This window comes from Eupeodes corollae, chromosome 1 (genome assembly GCF_945859685.1).
Source record: "Eupeodes corollae chromosome 1, idEupCoro1.1, whole genome shotgun sequence".
Classification (NCBI taxonomy): domain Eukaryota; kingdom Metazoa; phylum Arthropoda; class Insecta; order Diptera; family Syrphidae; genus Eupeodes; species Eupeodes corollae.
In genome coordinates this window covers 300,078,972-300,092,836 of record NC_079147.1, presented here as the reverse complement: position 1 = coordinate 300,092,836, position 13,865 = coordinate 300,078,972, and the positions used below count along the sequence as shown (strand labels likewise).

The 13,865-nt window shown below is 31.5% G+C and overlaps 1 protein-coding gene across 1 annotated transcript in view; it reads right to left on the bottom strand.

Annotated features, from left to right (window-relative positions):
* The window catches only part of LOC129951864 (uncharacterized), a 73,295-nt gene that overhangs the window by 15,069 nt on the left and 44,361 nt on the right, over positions 1 to 13,865 (bottom strand). The window contains exons 2-3 of the mRNA XM_056064217.1: positions 485 to 562; positions 211 to 262 (exon numbers count right to left, since the gene is read on the bottom strand). Of these exons, the coding sequence (XP_055920192.1) occupies positions 211 to 262; positions 485 to 562 (130 nt within the window). The remainder of the gene's footprint in view (positions 1 to 210; positions 263 to 484; positions 563 to 13,865) is intronic.

The window sequence follows — 13,865 nt, the reverse complement described above, 5'->3', positions numbered from 1 at the left end:
TTCATTTTCATGCCTTTTCTAAGTTATCAACTGGGAAAGAAACACAACTATGAGACTACAAAGTGAGGTGATTTAAAAGACTCCAATGTAGGCACCGTCTTAAGAAACGAAGTAGTTTTGACAGGCCAATTGTGACATTTAAAGCATAACCGTGGTTATTAGTTGACATGCGACAATTTTTGCCCCTAAAATATTAAAAAATATACTTACGGGTAAAAACAGACTATTTTCAAATTTAAGACGTTTCTTTTTAGACTCTTGCCTGTAAAAAAATAAAAATTCTGAGTATAATCAATAAAGTGTAATGTTTTTTTTTTTAATTTTATTTAATTAAACTAAATTTTATATCGAATTAAATAAGTTAGATATTTAAGAAAATTTTGTAAATTTTTAATTTGAAAATTTAAAAAAGAAAATTATTTGGCCCTTCCAAATGATTGTTAGACTGATTTTAGACACAAAACAGGCAACAAGTAAAACTTACAAACTTAATGTATGTCTGGCTTCAATTGTAAGGTTTTTTAATTGCCGGATTGGCGAAATTTCCATTTTTAATATGTCCCTATATAGAAAATATTACATATTTTGAATAATTTATTATAATGAATATTTTTTTTTTATCAAAAGAAAATATAGTAATGTTGTTTTGCTTAAGAAATCAGTAGGTGCTTGACGTTAAGTGCATAGTTTAAAGTTTTTGTTTTCGTTTTGTTAATAATGAAATAACGTATGAGAAAGATGAGGATTTAATCTCTTGTAGGTTTTGAACAATCTTAAAGATTAAGGACAGTTAGGAAACACATAAATAGTTATGTTCTTAGTAATAATTAGTGAGAAGAATAAAAATGTCATGAAGTGTGCTTTTGTAATTTTTACAGTGAAACTTACAATTAAAACATTAATGATAATAGATTGATATATTAGTATCCTAAAAAGTTAAATTACTATAAAATTAAATCGAATCCCAAACTTAGAACAATGTCTGTTGATTTCAGTAGGGCATTTTCAAAAGATGATATAGACACACAGATTAATGCTTTTTCGAAAACTATTTTATAAACACTCCCAAGAAACCAAGAAAATCTTTTGTTTTTAAGATGCCCGAAAACATTCTTGAATATATTCGTATTGGAAATTCTTTTAAGAGACAATGGCAACGTTATAGACTTTCTTCATATCGCATTCAAGTTAAACTTTACAATAAAAAAATAACTGAGGAAATACAAAAATTTCACAATAAGGAGTGGAATGAAAATCTTAACAAACTAGATAAAAATGCGAAGCCATTTTGGAATATTGACAAAATAATTAAAAACAGACACATTCCAAATCTAGAAAATGGCAATGATTTAGTTTACGAAGAATCGAAAAAGATTAATATCCTCGGAACAACTTTTTTGAATAACCATTTAGAGTCCCAACATCTCAGTGATGATGAAACCAAAAACTTGCCAATTAATAAGTTCTCTAAAAACAATATTTGTTGATACACCTGTTGATCAACTGATCACCATAGAAGATGTTTGTATTTTTAGTCTTTTTGGTCAATGCATGCATAAAAACACAATATTTTTCCAAGCTTTTGAAAACAGCTAAGGTTATACCTATTCCAAAGCCTGGGAAAATTTTAAACTTCCACAAAGCTATATACTTTGTTGAGTAGTCTTAGCAAAATTTTGGAAAAGATTTAAATACAAAATATTGGAATTTGCTGATCAATTCAATATTATTCCTAAAGAACGATTTGGATTTAGAAAATTTCACAATGCTACTCACCAAATGTTGCGAGTATGCCAGTATGTGAAAAAGAATCGTTTGCTTGTCAAATCAATTGGCCTGATTTTACTAGATATTGAAAAAGCTTTTGCTACTGTGTGGCACGATGGAATGGTACATAAACTAGTTTGCTTAGGCTTTCCAACTTATTTAATAACAAATATTTAAAGTTTCCTGTTCATCAAATTGTTACCAAGTTGAACATGGTGTTCCACGCGGCTCTGTATAAAGGCCATTGCTTTACAATATCTATACGTCCGATATTCCCAATTTTCCTGATGGAATTTTTCCAACGCATGAATTTGGTCTCAATATAGAAACAAATTTAACCCATGTAATCTATCTAGTAACTCAGTATTATTTTAAATGGAAAATAAAACTTAATGGTAATAAGATACAAGCTATCTTTTTCAGTAGAAAAAGAAAGTCTTGTTTTCACCAAAGCAATCAGGTAAAACGAGCGTAAGCATTCTAGGGGTTTGCTTAGACTAAAAACTTATCTACAGAGAACATATTGAAAAAACGTTAAAGAAAGTTGGTATTGCGATGAAACTACGTAGTCGGTAGTGGAAAGTTCGTGAATAATGATCCCTCCGCTACTAAAGAGAGTAAACCTCTCCAGAATGCTCCTAGGAGCTCGTATAAACAAAGAGGATTTTTAAATCCCCTGGTTCATCCTTAGCAAGAGGCAGGAGTGGGATAAATCCATCCTAGACAAAACTAGTCGCTACGACTCCACTTCAAAGCGACAAAGGTCTTTGGTGGAGTCCACCAAAACAGGGAGGTGTTCTGCACTCCATGTTGGGAGTGCAGAACACCTGCACTCCCAACATGGCTAGAGTACCTCTCACTAGACCTTTGAGTGATGTAATTAAAGAGCCCTACAGGATCATAGTCGCGGTCATTGATAGGAGCAATATTGATGGCACGATTACTTTTGACCGTTGGCAGAAGGTGAAACTGGGGCTCTCCGCTGGTTTTATCAAAGTCATGAGAGAGCATCCGGGTCCACCGCCTGTAACAAGCGATGGGGGTTGGCATCAAGGTCATGTCAAACTCATCGCTTGTAACGATCAGAGGTCGTGCGATCTCTATACGCTTGCCGTCGGTATGCTGGGCGAAGTTTGGCCAGGCGCAAAACTCGAGGTCGTTGCAAAGGAAGATATTCCTTTCAGGCCGAGAGCTCGCTCATGGATCACAATAGAACCCTCATGTCTAGATGACATACGTGAGATGATTAAGATTAGCAACCCGGACCTCCCTTGTCACGACTGGAAGATCAGAAAACTGGAGTAGCCAAAGGGTCTTTATCGAAGTGCGATTATCGTAATTAATAAGGACTCTGTGGCTTCTCTGGCGCTAGATAAGGTAGTCATAAGATACGGTTTCTAGTAATTTACGCTAGTAATTTACGCTCCGTATTTATAAAAAAGATGAGGTAGACGTATCATGCGAGGCTCCACAACCCTCTTCGAAAGCTGTGTCGTAAGACGTAGGGGGTCCCAGTGCTACTATCACCTTCCCATCCTTCGATGTGGATGATGATGTTCCTGGACCCTCTTCTGTCACAGTACAGTCTTCTTCTGAACCCTCTCCAGAAGCTTTGTCGCAAGACGTAGGGGGTCCCAGTGCTATCATCACCTTCCCATCCTTGGATGTGGATGAAGATGTACCTGGGCCCTTATCGGTCGCAGCATAGTCTTCTTCTGAAAACGTCTAAAGTTTATCCCTAATGGAGACCGATGACTCAAACGACAAAGCTTTCCCCAGTGAGGAAGAAATTGAACTATTAGGTTCCTCTTCGTCTGATCTGGATGAGATGGATTTAACAATGGTGGAAGTTGATCAGCCTATTTGTACCCAAAATGCTGCAAATACTACACATTATTCTCCAACACTCTAAAACGGTTTCGGCCTCAATTCTTCTCTGCCTGACAAAAACTGGAGAAGATGCCCATCTCATCCAAGAGCCCTGGATTTTGAAATCCCTGGTTCGAGGATTGAGAACTCCTGGCTACTACGTGCTATATGTAACAGGAAAAGGTAACACAAGTTCCTGCATACTATAGTAAAACGTAATCTAAACGTATTTTTACTCCCTAATTTCAGTGATAAAGACGTCACCACAGCCATTATGGAAATTGACAACCATACCTACTGGCTGGTATCAGCGTATTTGGGCCACGACCACCAGGGCCCACTAAATAAATAAATTGGGTGGCGCAACAGTCCGTTTGAGGGTCTAGTGACTGACAACAACAGTTTTAAGACGAATCCGAACGGCAAATTTGAGAAAGATCTTTTCATGACAAGAATTACTCTTGGAGAATTTGTCAATTCCTTGCAAAAGGCAGTACCCGTGAAAAAAAAAGAGAAAGTGCAATTGAAGTTGTTTCTTACATTAAGTAAAGTCCTACGAAAACAGCTAATGTCTTGATTAACGGTCTCGAATATCACTGCAGAAAATAGCTAAGACAAAGTATGCCGCGTTTTATTATTTTTTAATACTCCGCTGCCGCTCTGTATCTTGATCCATTTTAAAAACCGAAGAAAGTATTTACTCTAGTATATAGCGGGCTCTTCAGTCGGCAGGGAGTACAAATTGTAGTTTAAAGAAAAACGATAGTATCTACATGAAAATTAAACAAACATAAGAAAAATGAGACGAGCATACAATATTGTTGTTATTAGGATCGTTATCGTTTTGTTTTCATGAAATGATCTTGTTCCATATCCACATATATTAGGCGTTATTCTTTTCAATCTCGGAGCACATTAAGTACACTCTGAGCAGAGTTTTTTCCAGAGCTTTCCGACTTCTTTAAGAAACACGCTGGAGAAATGAAATGTCAAAAGCTTACGAATTTTCCATCTGTCTCTTTCATACCACACGAAACGAACATGAAGTCAGCCAAGCTTAGCTTTCATTTTATTCAGAGCTCATAGATCGCGATGCGAGCGCTTTGAGTTAAAAAAGAAACAGATATCTTTTTTGACAGTTCAGTTCTCTGCTATAAGCTTAAAAAGCAAACGCCTAATAAAACGCGGGTAATATTTCGGCTCACAAAAATATTATTTTTAATATTTTTAACTTCCCATATTAAGTTATTGTAATGGGTCCGATTTGTCAAATTGAAAATTTTGACATTTCTCGACGTTTTAATGTCCCTATAGTCAAAAAAAAAGATTTTTAGAAAGATACACTACCAGTCAAAAGTTTGAGACCACCTTCAAAAGTTTGCTTTATTTGTACCTTGCGCCTGGGTTTATGAATGAATATAGGATTTTTTACCTGCATTGTTAACTAAGACCATTCATAAAAGGCGCAATTGAAAAAACCCCAGACATAAATCCTTTTCTGTAAATTATGAGGAGTTTTGTGAAAAATGGCAAAAAAAAACAGTATTGGGTTTTTGGCTTCTATTTGGATTTCCCATAGGTTTTATTTTTATGACTTTTTACATTCAATTTGTAATTTTTTTATAACGGGTAATATTAAAGGGTAAAAAAATGTAAAATTTGAATACCTATATATTCAGGATTTTGTATGTAATGCTCGGTTTGATCCAATTTAAATTTATTTGAGACTGTGATCTTCTCCAGTAAACACAGTTCGCATTATGGGAAAAGTTAAAGAATTAACTATTGAAACTCGATCTGCGATTATGACCCTTATTGAAGAAGACTATTCGCAAAGAGAAATTTCCACAAAACTGAAGATATGAAAAGGAGCACTAAACAGGACCATACAGCGTTACTCTAGTACCAGCGGTTTTAAGGATAAACCGAGGTCAGGACGACCTTGAGTTACGACGAAAACCGAAGATCTGCATATCATCACCATAAGCAAGCATTCTAGGAAGAAAACAGCACCAGAAATAAGCACCCAGATCAATGAAATCCTGGAAGAACAATTATCTGTATCAACGATACAACGAAGGCTAAGGCATGCTGGACTTTTTGGGCGCGTTGCAGTTCGGAAACCATTTCTACGACCCCAAAACAAGATCAAACGGTTGAAATGGGCCAAAACCCATAAGGATTGGACAGATGAAGACTTCAACAGAGTTTTATGGAGCGATGAGTCCAAATTTGAGATATTTGGCTCATATCGCAGAGTGTATGTCAGGCGCAGTGCTGAACAGAAGATGCTACCTGACTGTTTGGTCCCAACTGTAAAGCATGGAGGCGGTTCAGTAATGGTGTGGGGATGTTTTTCCTTCAATGGAGTAGGAGATCTAACACGAGTGATCGGAAGAATGGATAAAGAAGTCTATAAAACGATATTAGAAGACCACGTTTTGGTATCTGGACTCAGATTAATGGGTAAGTTCGTGACGTTTTTTCGTCATCCATAGCTCAAGAACCAGAAGAGATATCGATTTCAAATAAATTTTGTTATACAGATAATAAGGCAGAAAGATGCAGAAAGGGCTCTCAAGAAAATTGCGTGTGTGGTTTTTTTACCATAGCAGTTTGAAAAAAGATGAAAATTTTGGTTAACCCTAAATATCTTACGAACCAAAAACGCTAGAGACTTGAATTAAATTTTATATAATATATTGTAACGTGATATCAAAGAAGTATATTTTTTGAAAAACAATTTAAAGATTTTTTTTATAAATCAAAAAAACTGAAAAAAAAATGTGTCACCTCCAAAATTTTACGACTCAAATATGATTTCATCTCCAAATCAATTTTGTGCAACGAAGAATAATGTTTTTGACATCTGATAAGATTTTGAGTTTTTTTATAAAAAATAAAAATCTAAAAAAACAGTACTCAAAGTTGGTTAAAATTGAATATAGATTCAAATATCTTTTCAAAAACTTAAAATTTAGGCTTCAAACTTATTTTATCTTATAAGAAATATTGTTTTCAACACTGTGGCAAATGTTGAGAAAAATCGAATTGACAGTTTTATTACAAAAAATAAAAACCTAAAAAAAAAATTAATAAAAATGTTCGACTCAAATATCTTTTCAAAATTTTGAGATATTGGCTTTAATTTATTTTATCTTTCAAAAAATATAGTTGTTTACATTGAGAAAAATTTTTAAAAAAATCGAATTGACAGTTTTCTTACAAAAAATTAAAAACCAACAAAATTAACAAAAGTTCGTAAAAATTGATTTTCGACTCAAATATCTTTCAAAAACTTGAGATAAAAGCTTCAACTAATTTTACTTATAAAAAATATTGCTTTCAACATTAGGATAAATTTGGAGAATAATCGTATTGACAGTTTTTTTACAAAAAATAAAAACCTAAAAAAATGTATAAAAGTTTCGTAAGAATTGATTTTGGACTCAAATATCTTTTTAAAATTTTGAGATATTGGCTTTAATTTCCTTTTATTTTTCAAAAACTATAGTTGTTAACATTCAGTCAAATTTTGAAAAGAATCAAATTGATAGTTTTTGTAGAAAAAATTAAAAACCAAAAAAAAAAATAACAAAAGCTCGTATAAATTGATTTTCGACTCAAATATCTTTTCAAAAATTTAAAACATTGGCTTTAAACTATTTTTATCTTATAAAAATATTGTTTTCAACATTCGATAAAATTTTCAAAAAAATCGAATTGACAGTTTTTTTACAAAAAATAAAACTCTAAAAAAAAAACAATACTAGAACTTTTTAAAAATTTACTTTCGACTCAAATAGCTTTTCAAAAATTAAAAATATTGGATTCAAACTTATTTTATTTCACAGAAAATATTGTTAAAAATCCAACAGTCCGTTTTTTCATAAAAAATAGTAAGCAAATTTGGTAAAAATTGGTACGAGTACATATAGACAAACTTTTTAACAAGACAAATCGACAGACGGGATGGGAAGTTATCAGTGTCCCATAGAGGATGGTTTTAGGCCAAGCCATAAACTATTTAAATTTGGTAACTTCCATATCCCGCATCATAACATTTTTTGAGTATGGGCTGTTTTTGTAATTATATGGGTCATGACAATCATTCAGTTCGGCCCTTCCTTTTAAGAGGGATATCTAATGAAAGGCTTATGTAGTGGAGAAATATTAAGACAAGTAAAGTATTGTTTGTCAAAAAAAGGTTATTTAGTGCAGTTAAAGAATAAAATCTATGAAACATTAAAAAATATTTCCCCACATTTCATCAGCCCTGAATATTTTGAATTTACAATGTACGTATATATAAATATACAATAGAATATAAAAATATATTAACATGTTGTATTATCAATAGATAGTAATTACAGTACAACTGCACTACGAGTACTTACTTACGGTATATAAACATAGAAACAAAAGCAAATAAGATTTCAATTTCATGCCTAATGGCATAATTCCCTGTTTATAATATTTGCACTTAAACTTTTTCTTCCTTTAATATTGTAATTAATTCTGTTATAATACCAAAAACATGTAAACACTGATGATTAAATTAACATTTAAAAAAAAGTAACAAAATGTCTTAACTTTTAATCTTATGGTGTGTGCATTTATATAAAAGATAAGTCAATACAACTTCGACTAATAAAGGAATGGTGTACAGTCAATGGGACTGGAAAAGGATTAAAACCAACACCTTTTCGAACCTCTTATTGCACTTGGGCTGTTAAGAGAATTAATTTCGAGCCACAAGTAAAATAAACATCAAAATATATATATACCTCTTAATTTATATGTATGTAAACCACAACAAGCCCTTCTCAATACGCTTGTTTGGTATAATAATTAATCAATTAATTAGTTCAAATTCATTATCCTGTCATTAACCCCAAATGTGTGCACACCATAATGATTAAGTAACATGCTTGTAAAATCTTGAAATCTTTTGGAAATGCAATCAATTATGACTTCAATGTAAAGATTTCATCCATTAAAATTTCCAAAAAACTGTGGTTTCAAATTTTGCAATCACCAATCATTTGAGCGTTGAAAGACTGCAATCATTTTGTTTTTAATCATTTGACTGGTAATCAAATGATTGCAATCATGCGAGACTGCATGCATTCACATGCAAAGTGAATGGACTTCAAGTGAATGCAAAATCTTCAATTGAATGCAAAAACTTCATGTAAATGCAAAAACTCCAAATGAATGCAAAGAATTCATAAAGTCTACAAAGATTACAAAATTATTGGAGAAAAAATGATTGCAATATTTGTAAGGTCAAATTATTGGCGATTGCAAAATTTAAAGTCATAATCCTTAGCTAATATCAATAAATGCAATCTGCAATTCATTCCAATAAGCGATTTACCATCTTTTCCAAAAAAGATTGCATTCTTTTACAAACCTGTTGATAAAAAGTGTGGTACTAACATTTTTAGGAAAGATTTGTACTTGTACTTTTAAAATTTGAGTATACCTGTATCGTATCTTAATTCTTAATTTAAAAAAGAGGTTGGGATTCGACCCACACTGATAACTTCCCATCCCGTCTGTCGATTTGTCTTGCTTAAAAGTTTGTAGGTTTTCGTGTTGGGTTAAAAAAGTTGTTACTTGAATTTTTCTTAAAAAATTTAAAATCACCAACAATATTTTTCATATAAAGTTTTAGCATTGTTTTTTTTGTTAAGGTTTTTATTTTTTGTAAAAAAACTATCAATTCTATTCTCAACTTATTAAAAAGATATTTGAGTCGAAATTCAATTTTTACTAATTTTAAGTAATGTTTTTTTAGGTTTTTATTTTTATAAACAAAAACTGTCGATTTGATTGTTCTCAAGATCATACCAGATGTTAAAAACATTAGTCTTCGTTGAGCAAAAAAGTTTTGGAGGTGACAAATTTTTGTTCAGTTTTTTTGATTTATAAAAAAACAGTTAATTAAATTTTTTCAAAAAATATATTTGTTTGGTATCACGTTGGTTTGTAAGATATTTAGTTTAAACCAACATTTTCACCTTTTTTTAACTTCCTATAGAAAGTTATTGTGATGGGTCCGGTTTGTCAAATTAAAAATTTTGACATTTTTCGACGTTTCAAGGTCCCTAGAGCCGAAATAAAAGATTTTTAGAAAGATGTATGTGCGTACGTGTGTTGTGTACGTACGTCCGTATGTTCGCGACGTTTTTTCCGTTTTCAATATCTCAAGAACCAGAAAAAATATCGACTTCAAATAAATTTTGTTATACAGATCAAAAGGCAGAAAGATGCAGAAAGGGCTCTCAAAAAAATTGCGTGAGTGGCTTTTTACCATAGCAGTTTAAAAAAAGGTGAACATTTTGGTTAACCCTAAATATCTTACGAACCAAAAACGCTAGAGACTTGAATTTAATTTTATATAATATAGTAATGTGATACCAAACAAGGAAATTTTTTGAAAAAAATTCAATTAACGGCTTTTTTTAAAAAAACAAAAAACTAAAAAAAATTTGTCACTTGGAAAATTTTACGAATACAAAATGATTTTATCTTCAAAACAATTTTGTGCAACGAAAAATAAAGTTTTAAACATCTGGAAAATCGAGTGGACAGTTTTTTTTTTGTTTGAAATAGAAAACTTAAAAAAAGAAGTTGGTAAAAATTGAATTTTGACTCAAATATCTTTTCAAAACTTTAAGATATTGTCTTTAAACTACCTTTATCTATTAAAAAATATTGAGTACAATTTTGAGAAAAATTGTATTGATAGTTCTTTTACAAAAAATAAAAACTAAAAAGAAAATTTTACAAAAGTTGGTATGATTTTTGACTTAAATATCTTTTCAAAAATTAAAGATTGTGCCTTAAAGTTAATTTTAACTTATAAGAAATATTGTTTTGAACATTCAATACAATTTTGAGAAAAATCAAATTGACAGTTTAAAAAAAAATAAAAACCTAAAAAAAAACAATAAAATTAATTAAAAATATTGTCTACCAACACTTTTTATTTTAAAAAAAATATTGTTTTCGATATTAAGTAGTTTTTTTTTTTATAAAAATCCAACAGTCCGTTTTTTTCATAAAAATATAAAGTCTATACAAAATAGTACGCAAATTCGGTAAAAATTGATGTTCGGTTCTTGACATCTCTCAAATTAATTTCAATCATCCAATTTGTTAAAACCAAAGAAATGCTACTTAAATTTTTAAAAATTTGTTTTCGACTGAAAACCTAGATTTCCAAACTAAACTGTTTCTTTATATGAAAAATATTTTTGGTAATTTCTCGACGTTTTACAACTTTTTAAACCTAACACAAAAAACTACACACTTTTAAGCAAGACAAATAGACAGGCGGGATGGGAAGTTGTCAGTGTGGGTCGCATCCCAGCCTCTTTTTTAAACTGCTATGGTAAATTAACCGCTCACGCAATTTTTCTTGAGATCCCTTTCTGCATCTTTCTGCCTTTTTATCTGTATAACGAAATTTATTTGATGTCGATATCTCTTCTGTTTCTTGCGCTATGGATAACGAAAAAAACGTCGCGAACTTACGCACGCACAGACATCTTTCTAAAAATCTTTTATTTCGGCTCTAGGGACCTTGAAACGTCGAGAAATGTTAAAATTTTCAATTTGACAAATTTGACCAAACAAATAAAAAAGGACAAGTAGAATTCCGGTTAATAGTACATACTTAAAATTTTGCAGGTACCGAGGAATTCTACAGCTATTTAGTTTTAGTTTAAATTGTATGTTAACAACAACATGAGTTTTTTCGAAAACGTTTAAAAATTAATAGTCTGCTTGCATTTTTGCATAAGTGCAATATACTCTAGAATTCGTACAAAAGATCCATTGTACATCTACTGATTGTTCTATGGCGACTGACCAACTTTCTCAAAATATCATCATATTCAAGCCGAATTGAATTCATCACATGGATTTCGAGTGAAATTCAGAAGTTCTTTCCCCAATTCTTTCATTGTCAAATGAGGAGTTCCACAGGGTGGTAATTTAGTTCCACTACTCTTTATCTATTGATGTACCACTCTGTCAAATTTGAATTTTTGCGAATGATCTTCAAAGGCATAAATTCTCTAAAAAATCGCTTACAACTTTGAAAGAAAAATTTAACAGTTTTGTTACTTAGTACAAAAAAAATGGGCTAAACCTTAGCCCAATTAAATGTCAGGGAACTGTATACATCGCGTTTATATTTCACGGAACACAATAATTCGATCGCTAGTGAAGTCAACTCTATCGTAGGATTTATTAAACGTCGTTGGTCTAAAGAATTTCAGGGTCCTTATCTTACTCTTACTTTATATAACCATTTTACTCCAGCCTCATCTTCAATAAGCATCGCAGGTACATTTGTATATGAAAGATATAATAAGATATATTTTCATACACAAAGATATAACTAAACAATAATACAAACACAAAGAAACAAATGTGTTTTCCTCCCGCCCTCAGACTTTTGTTAATTTACTATATAGGCTTTCTCTTTATCAAATTATAATATTTTTAAGTCTCCCGCCTGCAAATGGATTTCTCCATGAATGTCTTCACTAAACGTTCCACACGAAATATCTAGATGCCGCCCTATTCGACATCCACCATGAGAGTACTATGGTTTTCATGTACAAAGCAAGTATAGACTCTTTTTTATGGAGATAAACAGGATAGCATCATACGTTTCGCTTTAAGTGCATAAGCATCATAAGCATCGGATAAGTTTCGCTAAATGCAGGCTCTATCGCAAATTAGGGTTAATAATGATATTGCCTTTATTCATCAACTTTTAACTGGTGTATTAATCTGATTTTAAAGTTCGAACTCCTATAGAGCCATTCACAAAGCAAAGATCTAATAGTGTAAACAAACAAAGTTTCAAAGCAACCTTAACTTCCAATTGGTTTCATAGTCACTCGAATTTGATGAAATATTATAAATATACAAATATAAACAAAAGAATACTTCAACTTCAAGACATCTTTTTGACGGACTCCCATCACATGAGACTTTATGTCGTAAAAATCCTTATTTGGTCCAAAAACTCTAAAAATCATAAAATAAAATCAAAACATTTCAAAAGAAAACAAAAATACATAAACTACATTGTCAAGGGTATCGAATTCAATTCGGTGTCAAATGTCTTTCCGATGAAAAAAGAAACTTGGAAGTAGCTGCACTCCAGACTCCACACTCCACATACACCAGACATACAGTAAAATAATTTTGTGATAATTATTAAAGTAACTATACGCAAAATGCAACCACCTCCATTTACTTCTGTTTGGTCAAGCTTGGGCTGCCGCAGGAGTCATAAATGGGAACTACACTTTTAATCTTGTGAACACAGATGCTGTTTCGTACGGCAGATTGTCATTACCCCATGCGACACGACGGACGCAAAATTTCCATAAAAAATGCTATTTGTTCCGGTAGCTTGAAGGTGTATAAGCATAATTCTAAGAAACCTCCTGTTGGAGTTTGGAAAAATAACGCAATTGTGTTAAAACAAAGAAACAAGAATTGGAAAATTGTAATTTGATACATTTATTTTATTTAAGTACCTCTCTGCATCTCTGAACAACAAAGTGTTCTTACGTATATTTACATTAGAAGCCAGTCTCGTCATCGTTATTATGGTTATTAAAGTTCAAGGAATGACTTTAAGAACTATAATCCCAATGTTTACTTTTCAGTGAAAACGAAAACCAAAACAAAAACCCTTGGATATGATGTATGTGAACATTGAGATGTGATTTTTATATTTAATTTATTATATGCGACCAATGAAAATCAATTCCCAGAATCAACGCAACGTTAGCACATACCTACTTGAACTCGACTTTGGCCGAATTTGTTTACACAGAAGAAATCATTATCATAATAAAATAACTCAGCTTTAAATTTATTTTCATTTATAAATATTCATAGAAATTATGTGTTTGGGTTTTAATTAAAATTTGACAAGTTCAGGAAAATGACACATTTCATCAGAATTGGTTTGGTTTTTGTTTATGTTAGTTGTCAACAAATTTCTATCGAATTTGTAAATTTTGTGGAAAAAAATTGAATAAATTTAAAACATTATATTTATGAGTCATTATTATATTATTCTTTTTGAGCTCAAATTTTGGAATAGGGATTTTAGCAAGCCAAATTTTAGGAATAAGGTATTGTGTGTTACACACAATAGTACAATTTTCTGCATAAGTAGTTTAATT